The 19,989-nt window shown below is 44.0% G+C and overlaps 1 protein-coding gene across 8 annotated transcripts in view; it reads left to right on the forward strand.

Moving 5' to 3' along the window:
* The window catches only part of KLF12 (Kruppel like factor 12), a 249,267-nt gene that overhangs the window by 76,255 nt on the left and 153,023 nt on the right, over positions 1-19,989 (forward strand). Inside the window, exon 1 of one of the 8 annotated variants that reach the window (XM_040425350.1) lies at positions 9,903-10,023. The exons of 6 other annotated variants lie outside the window; for them this stretch is intronic. In XM_040425350.1, the coding sequence (XP_040281284.1) occupies positions 9,914-10,023 (110 nt within the window). In that variant the 5' untranslated portion in view covers positions 9,903-9,913. Of the gene's footprint in view, positions 1-9,902; positions 10,024-19,989 lie in introns of those variants that run through there. One more of the 8 variants, XM_040425359.1, reaches the window with a different exon arrangement.

Here is a 19,989-nt window from a genome sequence, read left to right on the forward strand (position 1 = left end):
TTTTCTCTCGCCTCAGGAAACCGGAATGCTGGATCACCCTATACAACAGGCAGATTTGGAGGATTCCCTTCAATCTGTTAAATATAATTCTTCCCCTGGGGCGGGTGGCTTGCCATTTGAACTTTATAGATACCACGCTAAAGTACTACTCGCTATTCTGTTGCAGGTTTTAAATGAATCATGTAGTTATGGCTCTCTCCCCCCATCCTTTAGGGAGGCAATTATTACTTTAATCTTAAAAAAGATAAGGATGGTAGTGAGGTTGGGTTTTATAGGCCCATATCACTCCTTAATACAGACTATAAGATCTTCGCAAAATCTTTAGCAAACCGTAAACGGGTAATTGCAGCCCTGGTTCATTCTAACCAAACAGGATTTATACCTGGGAGACAGACTCAGGCGAATCTATATGGGGTGTATTTGAACCTGTCGGTGGGGGGTGGGGGGGGGGGGGCAGTACCACTCCATCCTGTCTTTGGACGCTGCTAAGGCGTTCGACAGGGTGGAGTGGTCCTTCCTCTGGCGGACCATGGCACATTTTCGATTGGGGAATGCTTTTATTGCAATGACTCAATTGTTATACACTCAACCAATTGCCCGAGTTAATATTGATGGGGTTAATTCCTCTATGATTGAGCTTCAACGTGGCACGAGACAGGGATGTCCTCTCTCCCCCTTATTATTTGCGTTATTTCTGGAGCCGCTGGCGTGTAGGGTTCGCTTGGATGGTCAGATTCGGGGTAGCGGGAGAGAGTGACAAAATCAGGCTCTATGCCGATGATATACTTTTTTTGGATCAGGGCTGGAATGCTGTCCCCTATGTTATGCAGGTGATAGAGGAGTTTAGTCAATTGTCTGGTTATTCAATCAATTGGGCTAAGTCCTCACTCCTCCCGCTAAATCGAAATGTCCCCGACGGTGGCTCCCGGATCCGGATACTATCGTTGGATGACTCTCTGGGGATAAAGTTAGGTGTCCCTATAGGTAGATTCCATGAATTAAATCTTTCCCCGGTAATGGACAAAGTAAACGGGAAAATTAGAGCCTGGCAAAAATTGCTAATATCGCAATCTGATCGACTGGCACTAGTAAAAATGATTATACTACCTCTGGTCTTATATCCGATCTGCGCCTCCCCCATCTGGATAGAGGATGCTTTTTTTTATAGATTGGAAGCTTTAATAAATGATCTAATTTGGGGGAGGAAGAGGGTCCGAATAAAGCAGAGGTATCTATGGCTGGCTGAGTCAGAAGGGGGACTGTCACTTCCTTTTTTTCTGCGCAGGTACAAAGATGTTGTCATTCTGGAGAGAATGCACTAGGGCAGTATTTAACTAGGGTAACAGGTAGGTCAATTGAGAATATTTTTATGTATTTAGAAACGGCACAATTTGGTGCTTTGGACACTAGATGTTTAATCCCTAGAACTCTACAGAGGGTCTGGGATACATTGAAAATGATTTTGCAGGTGTCGCATGCTTTTCATTTCACCCCATTGTGGGACATTCGTAATTTACTGGAATTTTTGAAAATAACTGATTACACTTATTGGAGTTGTAGGGGTATTACTAGAGTGGCACATTTGTTTGTTGCAGATCGCTTTAAAGTTTTAGGGGACTTTAATTTCACAAACACTTTTTTGGACCAATTTATGTACGCACGTTTAAAACATGCACACGAAGCCACACTCAATAAAACATACATGATCAGTCAACAACATTCATTCTTTGATTATTACTTCCTTCACTTAGGGAAAAATATTAAAATGGCACAGATTTATTCGAAAATGCGAGAATCACTGCCCACCGTGTTCCCTTTTAAAAGTATACAAAAATGGGAGCAGGAACTGAAAACCTCCCCCCTCCCCTGGCCACAGATCTTTAAAAACATTAAAAGGGTAGTATCTGCATCTAGCTATAGATTGATTCAGTTTAAGATCTTACACAGGTTATACAATACACCGCAAATGCAGGCTAAGTTTGCGAATAACAGAGGTCATGAATTTTTCTGTCAAAAGTGCGGTAGCCCCATGGTTGGATACACATCTTTTATGGGAATGTAGTGTGATAAAGCGCTTTTGGGAGCAGGTATTTACAGCATTGCAGGGGGATTTTCCCCAATCATGTGCACCGGATATGATCTCCGTAATTCTGGATGTCTTTATACCAGAAAATCCTAACTCTTCTACACATCAATTGAGCTGGCTGAAGGGCTGCCTGATCGCTAAGGCTTTGATAGTTAAGAGATGGGGATCCCCCATTTCTCAGGTATTTGAAGAGTGGAGATGGATTATGTCCCAAATAAGGATCTATGAGGAGGTTGAGAGGCGGAGAAGGTTGAGCATGCGACTCTTTTCTGTTTTGTAGAGGCGAGATGGACTGACTATGTCGGTTTGACGGGCGGACCATCAGGACGGGTACGGGGGGGGGTATGAGGTTCGGGCTACCAGCGACAGCAACGAAGGGAAGGGGGGGAATGGATGGGCTCAAAGGTATTAGGTTTGAGTCTATAGAGATGGATTTAATGGTATTGTTTGTAATGATGTTGAAACTATAGTAATATGTTTTTTTTATCTGTGTATAAGCCTTTTTTGGTATCTTTTTGTTTCCGGCTCTGTTGAAAAGTTTTTGTAATCACCATTGAAGAAAATAAAATATTTAATAATTTAAAAAAACAAACAAAAAAAAACTGAAACCTGTAAAGTGCGCAAAAAAAATATTAAAAGAAGATAAAAACCATTCTATAGATAAATAACATACATGATCTGTAAATAGCCACATAGGATAAAAATGATCATATAACATTTTTGATGTGAAGTATACAAAAACGCATATAAAGGATCCAACCTCTGTTGATAGGAGAATACTTCCACCTAATTGCAGTCGCAATTACAAATAGTATTTGTAAAACTATGTTGCAACAATGTAGTTTAAGTTGCTCCTATTGGGGTACTTTCACACTAGCGTTTTTCTTTTCCGGCACTGAGTTCCGTCATAGGGGCTTAAAGGGGTTGTCCGGGATTGGGGACATTGTTCTAATTGTACAACAGTAAAACAAATATTACACACATGCCTATCCTACCTTTGCCACACATGTCTGATGCCCCATTTTCATATTGCAAATTCTAAGCCGGAAGTGCCTATTTTCTCATAGTCAGTGACGTACCGGGTCCCTTGCTGCAGAGCAAAGCCTCTTCTTCCGCTTCCCAGGGAGCCCGGTGACGTCACCAACAGCCTCTGTAATTATTCGGATCGCAGGGAGGGGCAGTAACTAGGCTGGAAGACATTGCGCTAAGCCACGCCCCTCCAGCCCGGTGACGTCACCATCAGCCTCAGTAATTATGCAGATCGCAGGGAGGGGTGGTGACTAGGCTGGAAGACATTGCGCTAAGCCACGCCCCTCCGGTCCGGTGACGTCACCAGGCATGGCACTTTCTAATGAATGGAGGCGGAATATTAATGAGGGGGCGGAGTTACAGCGGAGATGATAGTTAGCTGTAACCATGTGATGCCGCGCTGCGCTGGAACCCACAGTGCAGTGCGGCAGGAAGTTGGGCAAAGATAAACATATATGTAAACAATGCGTGGGGGACCATCGGAGCTATGTAGAAGTGGCAAAAATACCTCAACACATATAGGGGAACTTTAATCAACTGTTAATAGTGAGTACACTTTAAAAAAAATATATATATTTGATCCCGGACAACCCCTTTAATACCTGAAAATAACTGATCAGTTTCATCCCCATGCATTCTGAATGGAGAGAAATCCGTTCAGGATGCATCAGGATGTCTTCAGTTCAGTCACTGAACGACGTTTTGGACGGAGGAAATATCGCAGCATGCTGCAATATGATCTCCGTCCAAAATTCCGGATCAGTTTCCGGAATGCCGGATCTGGCATTAATTTACATTGAAATGTATTAGTGCCGGATCCAGCATTAAAAATGCGCAGACCAGTAAAAATGTGAAAAAATATATATAACTGATCTGTTTCTCCGGATGACATCCAGAGAGATGGATCCGTTCTTGCAATGCATTTGTAAGACGGATCCGCATCCGGATCAGTCTACAAATGCTAACCGTTTGCATGTAGATTGCCGGATCCAGCAGGCAGTTCCGGCGACGGAACTGCTTGCCGGATCACACTGCCGCAAGTGTGAAAGTAGCCTTAGTTTGGCAACACTTAATACCATAGTGTGGTGGAGCAAATCACTTCTGGTAGTTCCTACATATCCAGTATAGGGATGTAATGGATCGGCTAATCTCCTTTTAACTTATGTTCCGATAAAAGTGCAGTTCACACTATAGTATGTGTGTGTCTCATAGAATGAATTGCGCTGCGTTATTCCACAGACCGTTAATCATGGGGCCAATTCATCCAAGTGCAAAATTTATATATACCCAGTTCATTTAAGGGTTAAGTTGGCAGTCAGGTACTGATATATGCCTACAGTGGCGTCCCACGTGGCATTTGTATCCTGACCGCGATTACCTGTCCCGTCGTTCTGGCAGCCTGCTGGGTAAGACCGGTCCTCTGTCCGAACCTCGCTGTTGGCGTCTCACGTGATGGTAGGGTGCTCGTGTGCTAGTTGGCGCGCTGCGTGGATATGGACCGGTGAAAGCAAGTGCCAGCAGGTAAAACGCTTCAGACAAGGTAATTTAAACCATATTCCTTCCACATGCGGGTACATTGATAGTTCACCAGACGCATTTCGGAGTCTGAAACTGACTCCTTCATCAGTGGTTGCCTGCATTTTACCCATCTCACCCCTTTTATGCTGTCCTTTTGGTGAGAGTAAAGATCCTTCCTTTTTTCTTTTCTCGCTTATTTGGGCTATTCATATTAAAGCTTATCGGTCTAAATGATTGCAATCCCTATTTCATTGGTCCTTTTTATCCATAAAGCTAAGTGCATATATTGCACATATTGCTTTTTTGTTGCGGTATGACTGCGTTTTTTTTCTTATACATTCGTTTTTTTTGCGTAGGTATGCTACAAGATCAGCCTTATACACACAAAGTAGAAAATTTATATATTTTCGGCCAGGAGTTTGTATTAGGCCAGAAACCTATATAAGAGAAATAAAAAATATAAAATATATATATATTAAACATAACAAGTGTTATTATATTCTGTTGTATCTTTTCTTCAGGTATGTATACTACATATATATGTCACTAAAAGACTGCATATATTGCTAAGACACTGGAAGATGGTAGAGGACAATAGGAGACAAGGGGTGGGGGCCTTCCGCCAAGGGAAGATTGGGGTAACTGATAAAACAGTATAACACCGATCCTCCGTCGGCCGGGGCGCACCCACCCTGATTCTACAGGAAGCCAAATAGCTCAAGTTCAGCATTAAGGCCTTTAGGTAAGAGGGTATTAAAATCAAAGATGTATCTAGATTCTGCACGGGACATTCTCATGATGTGATTTCCTCCCCTCCAATGTTCCTCCACCTTTTCAATAGCTGCAAAGAATATACCCTTTGGATCTTGATTATGGTGTGTTTTAAAGTGTTTCGACAGTGAATGCTTTTCCTATCCATTCCTAATGTTAATGTGTTTTGATATTCTTTTTTTGAATGTCCTTTAAGTTCTTCCGATATATTGTTTTTTGCATGGACAAAAGAGTCACCTTACAATTACTACATGTATTGCATCTGTAAAACCCTTTCAAACCTAGCCAGCCTTTTATTGAATGTTCTTTTTTTTTTTTAAGTCCCAATTTAATAGAAGGTGCAATCTTCAGTCCTAGATTTGGAGCCTTAGTGTATATTATGCAAGGATTGGCAGTGAGAGATGTACCTATCAGTTTGTCTTTCAAAATGTGGTGCCAATGTTTGTTGATAATCTGTTCCACTTTTTTGTGTTGGGCATTAAAAGGTATTCTAATACGTGGAGTGTTTTCTTTCTCTATACTCTTTCATATTACAGTTTTTTTGTATTAAAAAAGAGTGTATTTAAATTCCTTACTTTCGTTAAGGAGGCTTCTAGTTGCAGGATACTCTTTTGCAATGAATTGTTCTTTCAATAATTTGGCCTTATATTCAAATCTTTCATCGGTTGTACAATTTCTTTTTAAGCGTCGGAATTGACCTGTGGGTATGTTGAGGAGCCACCTAGGTATGTGGCAACTTGAATAAAGGATATAGCTATTTCTAGCTGTTGGTTTTTGATAGGTACAACAGATCAATTTATTGTTGTCTACCTTGATTTGTGAGTCTAAAAATTAGGGATGTCCCGATACCAGTATCGGGACCGATACCGGACATTTGCACGAGTACATGTACTCGTGCAAATGTCCCCGATACCACTGCCGATACCTGTGCGCCGCTTCTAAATGTGTCTGTGTCCGTCCGCGGCCCCTGCATCTCACACAACAAATACAGCTTCAGAGGCAGCAGCAGGCAGTGTAATAGGAGCCTACAGTGGAAGCTAGCCCCGCCCCTCCCCGCCCTCCAACCAATCAGAGGCAACCAGCACTGACTCACAGCACAGGGGGACTCAGAGAATCGTCTGAGAGTTTATTAGTTAAAAGAATCGAATGAGTCAGAGACTGTCACCGAGTCCCTGCCAGGCTTCCTGCTCTGCGGCTTCCTGTCTCCCGACAAGTCCGTCCGGGGGAGGAGGGGGGGCATTAGTATAGCATGTAGCGGAGCTGTGTGTGTACAGGGTGCATGTAGCAGTGTAGCAGAGCAGGAAGCCTGGCAGGGACTCGGTGACAGTCTCTGACTCATTCGATTCTTTTAACTAATAAACTCTCAGACGATTCTCTGAGTCCCTGCAATAACTATACATTGTAATTACATCACAGTCTGCTTCACTGCAGCAGAGCTGTGTTTGCCAGGAGCGAGTCCCTCTTGACCTTCGGTTTACTTGAGAGCCGACTCAGCAAGTGAACCGAAGATCCGATTCATGAATCGGTTCTTTTGAATGAACTGATTCGAATGAACCGATTCATGAAAAAGATCCGAACTTCCCATCTCTACGGGAAATGCTTCTCCAGAGTCCAGACACCCTCCGGCCTCCTCAAACAGAGTTCGCCTGCCAGTAGTTTTTAAAGTTATAGGAACCGACCCTAGTAAGTGTATAAAGCTTAGTTAGAAGATTATAACCAGCCCAAGTGGTCACAGACAGAAATAAGTAAAGGTGTAGTGTCTGTCTTCTATGATCCTTCCCTTCCTGCCTGCAAGCTGCACATTGATCTCTAAAAGCAGGCATTAGGGCAAGAAGAAATATACATTACTGTATGATGGCCACAAGACTATTATATTGAGGAGGGAGGGGCTTCAAAAATTGTTGTCCTGACTCCATACAGTACGTCTCCTTGTGGCCCCCATACAGTATAACGTCTCCTTGTGGCTGCCCCCATACAGTATAACATCTCCTTGTGGCTGCCCCCATACAGTATAATGTCTCCTTGTGGCTGCCCCCATACAGTATAACATCTCCTTGTGGCTGCCCCCATACAGTATAATGTCTCCTTGTGGCTGACCCCATACAGTATAATGTCTCCTTGTGGCTGACCCCATACAGTATAATGTCTCCTTGTGGCTGCCCCCATACAGTATAACGTCTCCTTGTGGCTGCCCCCCATACAGTATAACGTCTCCTTGTGGCTGACCCCATACAGTATAACGTCTCCTTGTGGCTGCCCCCATACAGTATAACGTCTCCTTGTGGCTGCCCCCATACAGTATAATGTCTCCTTGTGGCTGCCCCCATACAGTATAATGTCTCCTTGTGGCTGCCCCCATACAGTATAATGTCTCCTTGTGGCTGCCCCCATACAGTATAATGTCTCCTTGTGGCTGACCCCATACAGTGTAATGTCTCCTTGTGGCTGCCCCCATACAGTGTAATGTCTCCTTGTGGCTGCCCCCATACAGTATAATGTCTCCTTGTGGCTGCCCCCATACAGTATAACGTCTCCTTGTAGCTGACCCCATACAGTATAATGTCTCCTTGTGGCTGCCCCCATACAGTATAACGTCTCCTTGTGGCTGCCCCCATACAGTATAATGTCTCCTTGTGGCTGCCCCCATACAGTGTAATGTCTCCTTGTGGCTGACCCCATACAGTGTAATGTCTCCTTGTGGCTGACCCCATACAGTGTAATGTCTCCTTGTGGCTGACCCCATACAGTGTAATGTCTCCTTGTGGCTGCCCCCATACAGTGTAATGTCTCCTTGTGGCTGCCCCATACAGTGTAATGTCTCCTTGTGGCTGCCCCCATACAGTGAAATGTCTCCTTGTGGCTGCCCCATACAGTGTAATGTCTCCTTGTGGCTGCCCCCATACAGTGAAATGTCTCCTTGTGGCTGCCCCATACAGTGTAATGTCTCCTTGTGGCCGCCCCATACAGTGTAATGTCTCCTTGGAATGTTATAGTTCTGTTTTTGGGCCTTTTGGTTGGTCAGTGGTCAGAAAATACATGTGTGTGTATTTTATTGTTAAAATTAGTATCGGTAATTGGTATCGGTGAGTACTTAAATAAAAGTATCGGTACTCGTACTCAGTCTTAAAAAAATGGTATTGGGACATCACTACTAAAAATGTATCCCCTGTTCGTGATCAATTATTGTGTACAATGATTGTACATCTAGAGTGCCTAAAATTGAATCAGGTTCGAAATTCAGGCCTTCAATGATTTTTATGGTTTGTGTAGTATCTTTTATATAGGATTTCGTATTTTTGACCACAGGTTGAAGTAATTTGTCTACATATTGTGATAGATTGGACGTTAAAGTCCCGATGCCTGAAATGATTGGACGTCCAGGCAGATTAATTAGACTCGTGTGTACCTTTGGCAAATAATAGAAGACTGGTAGTTTTAGTTCTGTATTTGAGATGAATTTGGCTTCCTGTTCTGAAATTATATTATTTTCTACACCTTTTTGACAAAATTTTAAAAGAATCGGATTGAAATCTTTTGGTGGGATCATTGGTTAATTTTCTGTATGTAGTGGTCTCCTGCATTCCTGATTGTACTTTTGCTGTGTCTAAAATTACGATAGCTCCTCCCTTATCCGCCAGTTGGATGGTAATATTACTTTGTGTTTGTAATTGTTTTATTGCTGGAATCTCATGACTTGAGAGATTTTTTCTAATATGGTTATTTTTTATTTGTCTTATATCAGTTTCAACGCATTTGAGGAAAGTAGCAATCTCTTGACTTATTTCTTGTCTAGTGAATTTCATAGCTTTTTGTTTTAGATCCGTTTGTATGTATTTCTCATTATCTTCTGAGACATATGTGATGGGGTTTAAAAAAAAAAACTTTTTAAAACGGTTTTCTAATGAATTTTTCTATCCCTATATAGATATCGAATTTATTCATTTTAGTGGTAGGTGCAAATTTTAGTCCTAAATTAAAATGATGAACTTTGGAATGTGTTCAGTGATTGCAGTGACCAAAACCTAGTGTTACACGTATTTCCATCTGCAAATTTAATCATTTATAGACTTCCAAGCATAAGTGTCTTATCTTTTCTCAAGCTTATGTTTTCTGTATGACTTTTTTTACATTTAAAAGTTTTAAACTTCTTAACTTCAGCTTTGGTATTCTAGATCTTGGACTACGCTATAACCATGGATCTGATAGGCTTTTTGTCTTCTTTTTACAAATGTAGGAATTGTATGTGCTGACTTGCTGCCCCGGCAGTAAGAAAAGTTTTTTTTGCTGATGTTAAAGGGCTCATCCCACTGCAAAAAGGGGGTTTGTGTACTGTACTTTGTGCACTGTGTATCTCAAGGGTTGTGTGTAGAGGAGAGTAGAGGGTTAACGTTCAGGCCCAGGCTACAGTAACGAGGTGTGGCTGACTCCACCCTGCTAGCTAGGAAGCTGCTGGGTCAGGGTGTAGCAGAGAGCGAGCTGTGCGAGGGCGACACAGCAGTATCGTCCAGGATGCCAAGAGCATCTAGCAAAGTGAACCAGCGTCTGAGAGAAAAGGAGAGTGTATGTTTCAGACTGGACAGACATGACCTAGGAGAATGCAGAGAAATAGCCCGTGAAAGGTAACACATATATGCGTGTTTTGGACTTCACTGGTCAGGTAGTGAAGTTTCAGACACCCCTCCAAGCAACACCTTTTGGAGGCAATTTTTGTATATGAATGCATTTTACTCATTTTTGGCTAAAAATCATATTCTATTGGCCTTTATTTTAAAAGATTGAGCCATTCTGTAACAAAGGGTTAACTGTTTTTCTAACTGTGTGACTGGTACTTTAACTTTGTGCTAATCATCTATTACAGTGTTCCTCAACTCCGGTCCACCTACCGGTCATGATTTGAGAATATCCCACAGAATGAATACCTGCGGTAAGTCCTGATCCATGGATACTAATTATATCTAAATACTAAGGAAATCCTGAAAACATGATCGGCAGGTGGGCCCTGAGGACTGGAGCTGAGGAACCCTGATCTACCCCGCTCCCCAGCACCTGCATCTGCCCATCACGCGGATCAAAACATTCGGAGGTGGGGGGTTGGGGGGCAGCCAATAGCGGGCCTCCACAGGAATGAACCTCTCTAGCATCACCCAGGATGCTAGGGACGCTTGCTCCTGCCGCGGCATGCTATTGGCTGTCCCCTCGCTCCTGCCGCGGCATGTTATTGGCTGTCCCCTGTCGCCAGATGTTTTCATCCGCGCAACAGGGTGATGCAGCAGCAACCTTGTGGGGAGCAGAAGCGACGCAGATGCCGGGGAGCGGGGTAAGTATAACCAGTATAAGGGGCCTGGTCATTTTAGGGGGCATTATAGGGGTTGGATAACCCCTTTTAAGCCACATTTTTATCAGTAAGATCAGGATTGAGCTTTAATGAGTGCAGGGGCGTAACAAGAGGTGACTGGGCACATTTTTGTATGGGGGGCCCCCCCCCCCCATGTAAACCCCGCTCCTTCTTTGGCTAGTCACGATCTAGACCAGACCAGGCAGCCACGCCATCCTTTTCCTATTATATATATTATATACATATACACACACCCTATCTGTCATGTAGTGTCATTCTATCATACTGTTGTGGGTGCCGTGTCAAAGTCTTAGGCCCCTTTGACACGGGCGAGTTTTCCGCGCGGGTGCAATGCGTGATGTGAACGCATTGCACCCGCACTGAATCCGGACCCATTCACTTCAATGGGGCTGTGTACATGATCAGTGATTTTCACGCATAACTTGTGCGTTGCGTAAAAATCGCAGCATGCTCTATATTTTGAGTTTTTCACGTAGTGCAGGGCCCACAGAAGTGAATGGGGCTGCTTGAAAATCGCATTGCATCCGCAAGCATTGCGGATGCAATGCGATTTTTACGGATGGTTGCTAGGAGATGATAGGGACCCGAACTTTATTATTTTCCCTTATAACATAGTTATAAGGGAAAATAATAGCATTCTTAATACAGAATGCTAAGTAACATGTGGCTTGAGGGGTTAAAAAATAATAAAATATTTAATTATTCACCTCATCCACTTGATCGCGCAGCCCGGCTCGTCTTCTTTCAGGACCTGTCAGCAAAAAGTACCTTTGGTGATGTCACCGCGCTCACAACGCGGTGAGCGTGATGACGTCGGAGCAGGTCCTGCTGAATGAAGATAGAAATCTTCTATCTTCATTCAGCAGGACCTGTGCCGACGTCACCACGCTCACCACCAGGTTGCTAGGAGATATTGTTTTTAAACTTAGTTTTTTATCACGTGCATGAAAAACGCATCAAAACGCATTGCACCCGCGCAGAAAAAACTGAATGCAATCGTAGACAAAACTGACTGAACTTGCTTGAAAAATGGTGCGAGTTTCTCTGAATGCACCATGAACGCATCTGGAGCCAACCCGTATCGTTCGTGTGAAAGGGGCCAGACATTCCTGTATTGAGGACCGCATATGCTGATCAGCAATAAATGGGCACCCTTCCGTGTGCATTCCGCATCACGGATGCGGACCCATTCACTTCAATGGGTCCGCAAATCCGGAGATGCGGAAGGGTGCGAAACGGAATCATGGAAAGGAACACTACGTAAGCACTACGCAGTGCGTCCGTGGGTTTCCATTCCGCACTTCCGTTCCACCAAAAGATAGAACATGTCCTTTTTGCAGAATTGTGCTTTCCTGGGTAATATACCCGGAGAGGTGAACATGACCTCACACTACACTGTATGTACAGCACAGTATGACCCCTGCTGTAGGATAGGCGCCCATTCTATGTATTGCTGCAGGGCTGACACCGAATGTAGTCTGTCCCCATGGTCTGAGCCCCTGGTAACCAGTGGAGTAGTTAGAAATGACTGGGCCCCACAGCAAATTTTTAAACGGGCAGGCAGGCGTCACAGTGGCATTTGATTCCTTAACATACATGTGTTTTTACTGGACAATGACGTACACAATACAAAAATGCAGTACTCCACGTTCTTGTATCCTGCACAATCCGGTAAAAAAAATTTTATACTTTTTTTTTTTTTTTTTTACAATGAAACTCTATGGTGAACGGATGTCACTGTCATGGCATCAGTATGAGGCATCCGAATGCGTTTTTTTTGTATACGTTAAACGAATGGGAAAACAGTGATGTGAACCCAGCCTTAAATGTGGGACAAAAAATGTGATGTGAACTAGCGGTGCATTGTACAGTTGTTGAAAAAAAACATACTCTCCTGCTCCCCGCCGCTCCGTGACCTTCCAGTCCCCATTCTGGCCTCATACTGGTGTCCCCAAGCTGCACATGGGCGCCCAGAGGAGTGTGGCATCAGATGGATAGGGAGCCTAGAGGGCAGGGCATCAGATAAGTAGGGGGCCCACAGGACAGGACTGGGTGGGGGGCTTCTGAAAGGACAGCAGATGAATGCAGCTGGGGGCGGGCAAAGGACAGCAGATGAATGCAGCTGGGGGGGGGGGGGCAAAGGACAGCAGATGAATGCAGCTGGGGGGGGGGGGGGGGCTACATGAGATGCAGGACAGCTAGGGTTGGCAGGGATAGGCCTGGAATGTATGGGCTCCTATAGTGACAGGCACAGCATCTTCTTTCTGCAGCACTTCCTGTCTCCCCTCTCCCTCCTGTTACTGCCGACAGAGCAGTCTCTGTAGCAGAAGCTGGGCTGTACTAATAGTTAGTAATAGTTAGGAGCGGGAGGGGAGACAGGATCTACCTGTAGCACACTGTACTGAGCCCTGGCTGCACTATTAAGCAGCCAGGCTCCTGTATTAATGGTCCGTGCTGATGGGCGGGGCTTAGCTCCCTGCTCTGCTCCGAAGGCATTCTAAGGTCCGTGCTGATGGGCGGGGCTTAGCTCCCTGCTCTGCAGGACATTCTAAGGTCTGTGCTGATGGGCGGGGCTTAGCTCCCTGCTCTGCAAGACATTCTAAAGCAGCAGTGAAGTGAGTGTAGAGGGGGGTGTGGCCAGTCTGACTGTTTACTACTGCTCCGGGCCCCTTGTCAGCCCGGGCCCCGAAGCAGCTGCTTCCCCTGCTTCCCTGGTAGGTACGCCACTGAATGAGTGTTTGTTTGTTTATATTGTGAGAGAGAAGAGATAAGAAGTCGGTCTGCTCCCCAGATGACAGAAAAGACAGAAAATCCACAGGCAGCTAGTAGAGCATGTCCGCTCTGTACAGAAAAAAGGATTCCATATTTTTAATAAAGACCAATTGAAAAAACTATTTTTGCTCAAAATAATGCAATAATTAAAAAAAATTGCCCTTAAAGGGTTTCTGTCACCCCACAAAACTCATTTTTTTTTTTGGATAGTTAGATTCCTCATAGCGCGATATAGGAGAATATAATAGTCTTACTTACTTTCATGCGGCCGATTCTTTATAAAACGAAGTTTTATAATATGTAAATGAGGGCTCTACCAGCAAGTAGGGCGTCTACTTGCTGGTAGCCGAAGCAGAAAACCGCCCCCTCGCCGTGTTGATTGACAGGGCCAGCCGTGATCTCCTCCTCCGGCCGGCCATGTCAGTAATTCAAAAATCGCGCGCCTCTGGTCATTCGGCGCAGGCGCTCTGAGATGAGGAGGCTCGTCTCCTCAGCACTCCCTCAGTGCGCCTGCGCCGATGACATCACCGAAAGAGAAGACGTCATCGGCGCAGGCGCACTGAGGGAGTGCTGAGGAGACGAGCCTCCTTATCTCAGAGCGCCTGCGCCGAATGACCAGAGGCGCGCGATTTTTGAAATACTGACAGGGCCGGCCGGAGGAGGAGATCACGGCTGGCCCTGTCAATCAACACGGCGAGGGGGCGGTTTTCTGCTGCGGCTACCAGCAAGTAGACGCCCTACTTGCTGGTAGAGCCCTCATTTACATATTATAAAACTTCGTTTTATAAAGAATCGGCCGCATGAAAGTAAGTAAGACTATTATATTCTCCTATATCGCGCTATGAGGAATCTAACTATCCAAAAAAAAAAAAGAGTTTTGTGGGGTGACAGAAACCCTTTAAGCCTGATCACCTGTTAAATATCTGCCCCCTCAGTGGGTACATCAAAAATACCTATTGAGTGTGCTGAGCATTGTAGTGCCACACATTTGCGCACAGAGAGAAACATAATGGTTGAGAGACACATTGTACCCCCTTGGCTGGATTTGAGAAGATTGTACAGGTTATATAGACAGAACCTAAGAGCTCTTTCACACGAGCGGATGCTGTGCGTGGAATCTGCTGTATGAAAGACAGCCAAGCCCCGTTCCGGACAGCAGACACAGAGCATTAACATGAATGATCATGTTCTTTGCCTCTCTGTGAACTATTTACTACAAAACCACTTGGCTGCTGCACCACCGTTAATGTTTACTGTGTCATACCTCCCAACTTTTTGGACAGTCAAAGAGGGACATTTATGGTTCATTGTGTGAAAGATAAATTTTTCCTGCATATCTATACACTTCAGTGGTTTTCTCTTAAGAAATAGCGCCAAAATAATCTGAATATAGAAATTTCTAAAATTCCAACTGCATCAAATAATGAAATAATTAATATACAAGATGGTGCTCAAATATACATGGAGAAACCAGACAAGCAAATATTGTATTTTATCTTTTATTACTGTTGAAAACCATAATAAAAAACTTACCGTATTTTTCGCCCCATAAGACGCACTCCCCCCCCCCTTCAAACGTGGGAAAAATGCCCCTGCATCTTATGGGGCAAATACTAATGAGCGCTTCCATTAGTACTGGAGGACCAGGAAGCGGTGAAGACTCTGTATTCGCTGCTTCCTGGTCCTCTGCTGTTGGCTGTGAAGGCTTCGCACTGCGTGACGGCGCTCTGTGTCCTCACGAGGTGCACGCCAGTTACCAGCACAGCCAACGTAGGCGAAGGAAGATGATCGTGAGCGGTGAGGAGCGGCGGCGTCCTGGAGCAGGAGAGATAAGTGCTTTATTTATTTTGTGATCTGAGGCTGGGGGCTGATTAACCTATGGCTGGGGGCTGATATGAGGCATGGAGGACTGATCTGAGGTCTGATTGGGGGTCTTCTTTATATTTTGCTCTGATCTGAGGTATAATTAACATTGGTGATCTGATTGGGGCTGTGAGCTGAGGTCTGATTAATATTGGGGGTTTGTTAGTGGTCTGACCTGAGGTGTAATGAAAACATTTTTTTTTTCTTATTTTCCTCCTCTAAAACCTAGGTGCGTCTTATGGACCGGTGCATCTTATGGGGTGAAAAATACAGTAATCCTTAAAAAAAAAACAAAAAAAAATTCAGATCAAAAAGAGGGACATTTAAGGAGCAAAGAGGGACAGGGGGACTTTAGTAAAAAAAGAGGGACTGTCGCTCCAAAAGAGGGACACTTGGGAGGTCTGCTGTGTAAATGCTGTTAAAAATATGATCCAGTTAAGAGTTATAACCATTTACATACATAGCATGGCACCACCTGGTGTTCAAAGTGTATAATAGTATTCATGTCTACCTAATGAGCTGAGTGCCGGCAAAAATGCATGCAGACTTTCCCCTTAGCCAGGTTCTGGTTTTCTGCCTTCTTCCCTGCTTAGTGAACGATGTGAATGTCACACTGTATATACCTTCACTAGTCTGGACGTCACAGTATGAATCTGCAATGGAAGGACTATATAGTATTTTTAGCTGCCAGAGGGGGAGGAGACTGATTCTGCTTACAGCAGTGCAGATTAGCAGCAGCACCAATGGTTTCCAGGGATGTATAAAAGAGATGATAAATATATTTGAAAGCTAGGAACACTGCAAATTACTTTAAAACACATATTAACATAACTTCTGGACTTTTGGTTCTGAAAATAGTTCACGGGATAGCCCCTTTAAGTTCTTACTTGGAACCGAACCCGATTTCGGGAAATGTTTTTTTACAGTACACATTAATTTATGAAGTCTTCACGAAGCAATAACTTCGGCTCATCGGAGCCAATACATTCTAATACTGTACGAAGCTCCTGCCTATATACAACCACCTGCATCCGTTGTTAACGGATCCAGTTGTATTATATTTAACATAACCAAGACGGATCCGTCATGAACTCCATTGAAAGTCAATGGGGGGACAGATCCGTTTTCAATTGTGTCAGAGAAAACGTATCCGTCCCCATTGACTTGCATTGTGGGTCATGATGGATCCGTCTTGCTCCGCATCCCATGATGGAAATACAAACCGCAGCATGCTGCGGGTTTGCTCTCCCGTATGAGAACTGAACGGAATGCATTTTGGAGCATTCCCTTCTGTTCAGTTCAGTTTTGTCCCCATTGACAATGAATGGGGACGAAACAGAAGTGTTTTTTTTTCCACGGTATTAAGACCATGTGACAGATCTCAATACCGGAAAATATTAACGCTAGTGTGAAAGTAGCCTTAATTAGGCATATTTCAGGCTCAGATCAGTGCAATGGTTAGGTCTAAAAAAGTGGGTGGGGCGGGAAAGGGGACGGGCCGGCAGGCCACTTTCATTCATCATTTTCTACGTCTGTTTTAGGTATAGAAAAAGATCTAAATGTAAGACAGCTCGGAAGCTGTCTTACATTTAGAACTGGTGCTGGATGCGCTGAAGTTATAGAGAGGCCGGCGCCTTTACATGCCTCCAGCGGATCCTCCGCCAGCTTATGGCTTTAAAACACCGGTCTTGGTGCTCCTTGGTTCTCAGGAGAGGTAAGCCACTGTTTTAGGTGTTTGTAGGTATGGACTGAGAACTTAAAGTGGCACTGATAAAAAATACCAAAAATTTGCCCTATGTTGTAGGCAGGTTCAAATTGGCTAAAGCCGGGCCAACATAAGTAGGAACAATATAAGTAGGCACAGCAGCAATACTGTACCGCCCCTGAAGAACCAAATACCACAGTGCAGCACATAATGCTGCCTCCGCAGAATCAAATATCACTGTGCAGAACATAATACTGCAGCCCTCTATGAAGTATTCGGCTAGATTACCATCCTGAGGATGCAGTTAAATTCAGGAGGACACCTGCGACTGCTGGCCAGGTGCATAAGTACCTGATGCTCGTAGCATTAATTAATGCTGAGACCATCGGATTGTGAGGGGGGGCTCAGGCGAATCCCCTGGACATTGGCCCACTGGGGAATTTCCCTGAAGGGTCTATGGCCAGTCCTCCCCTGGGTGTGTTTGGTAGTATCTGATTACCCGCTCCCTCTTCAGTATACATACATACTAAGCCAACCACACATGTATATTGGATGGGGTTGAGAGTGTAGCTGGCAGCCGAATGAGTGTTTGATCTGAATTGCATGTCTAGCTTAGCGCTGCCTTCACAAGATCTTCTCTTCTAGTACAAAGAAGGAAAGCTTAGATCCACTCCGACCGTTTATGAAAAAGGTATGGAAGACCGGATGGAAATGTGTTATAAGCAATTCCACGTTGCAATTGCTGCCATATTCTGTGCATGGCTTGTGCCTGTTCTCCGCTGACAGTGCCTATATAGTGGGTAATTCAGATAATATCATGTTGGGAAATTTCTGATATCTTGGTTCAATAACATAAACTTTTAATACAGCTCCAAACCTCAGCTCCTTTTAAGTCATTAATACAGCAGTAAAGGAATGATACCATGTATGCTAGGTGCATACTAGAGGAGCACGGTGATCCTTACTCCCATATAAATATAAGCTTAGGAACCTTTGCTGATAGTTACACCATCTTATAAATCAGGACTGCCCTATTAAATAATGTCCGGGTGTGATCTTTACTCGTCATGATCTACAAATGAGATCTGAAACTATCTGTAAATTGGTCCGCTTTCAATGAGACTCCAGGGAGAGACCTGTTTTATATTCCTAGCACATCCAGGTTTCCAGAATGAATCACCAGTTATCTGATGTGCTTCTGACCATTCATTAAATCTTCTTTGTGCACAGGGCAGTGACAGGTCACCATAGGCCAAGCATTCAGCTGAGAACCTGTCGCATCTTATTGATCCGCCTGTTATTTGTTTCAGCGCAGTTTGACGTTATTTCCTCATAAGCGGGATTGTGGCAGTCTACACACTACAGTGCCCAGGTCTGTTAGTAAATAGGCCCAAGTCTTATATAATTTGCCTTTCCCATTAGAGAAGAATGATGTTCAGAAATGTCCTGCCTAACAATGACCTATAAATATAATGTATAGAGCTGCACAAATGACCGTGGACTTTGGGAGTCAATTAGATCAAACCCGAACGCAGTTTGTTTATTCTCTTAATAGCCGGGATATTAAGCCTAATATAGACGTATTTCAGTATAATAAATGACCCCCTCGGTTTTGGACCTATGGCTCACTTTTAGACCCCTGTGGACCTGTACATGGGCTAGGCCTCAGTGAAAATGTGTTCATAGCACTACAGGGAGTGCAGAATTATTAGGCAAGTTGTATTTTTGAGGATTAATTTTATTATTGAACAACAACCATGTTCTCAATGAACCCAAAAAACGCATTAATATCAAAGCTGAATATTTTTGGAAGTAGTTTTTAGTTTGTTTTTAGTTTTAGCTATTTTAGGGGGATATCTGTGTGTGCAGGTGACTATTACTGTGCATAATTATTAGGCAACTTAACAAAAAACAAATATATACCCATTTTAATTATTTATTTTTACTAGTGAAACCAATATAACATCTCAACATTCACATTATATATATATATTTCTGACATTCAAAAACAAAACAAAACAAATCAGTGACCAATATAGCCACCTTTCTTTGCAAGGACACTCAAAAGCCTGCCATCCATGGATTCTGTCAGTGTTTTGATCTGTTCACCATCAACATTGCGTGCAGCAGCAACCACAGCCTCCCAGACACTGTTCAGAGAGGTGTACTGTTTTCCCTCCTTGTAAATCTCACATTTGATGATGGACCACAGGTTCTCAATGGGGTTCAGATCAGGTGAACAAGGAGGCCATGTCATTAGATTTTCTTCTTTTATACCCTTTCTTGCCAGCCACGCTGTGGAGTACTTGGACGCGTGTGATGGAGCATTGTCCTTCATGAAAATCATGTTTTTCTTGAAGGATGCAGACTTCTTCCTGTACCACTGCTTGAAGAAGGTGTCTTCCAGAAACTGGCAGTAGGACTGGGAGTTGAGCTTGACTCCATCCTCAACCCGAAAAGGCCCCACAAGCTCATCTTTGATGATACCAGCCCAAACCAGTACTCCACCTCCACCTTGCTGGCGTCTGAGTCGGACTGGAGCTCTCTGCCCTTTACCAATCCAGCCACGGGCCCATCCATCTGGCCCATCAAGACTCACTCTCATTTCATCAGTCCATAAAACCTTAGAAAAATCAGTCTTGACGTTTCAGCTTGTGTGTCTTGTTCAGTGGTGGTCGTCTTTCAGCCTTTCTTACCTTGGCCATGTCTCTGAGTATTGCACACCTTGTGCTTTTGGGCACTCCAGTGATGTTGCAGCTCTGAAATATGGCCAAACTGGTGGCAAGTGGCATCTTGGCAGCTGCACGCTTGACTTTTCTCAGTTCATGGGCAGTTATTTTGCGCCTTGGTTTTTCCACACGCTTCTTGCGACCCTGTTGACTATTTTGA

This window comes from Bufo bufo, chromosome 3 (assembly GCF_905171765.1).
Source record: "Bufo bufo chromosome 3, aBufBuf1.1, whole genome shotgun sequence".
Classification (NCBI taxonomy): domain Eukaryota; kingdom Metazoa; phylum Chordata; class Amphibia; order Anura; family Bufonidae; genus Bufo; species Bufo bufo.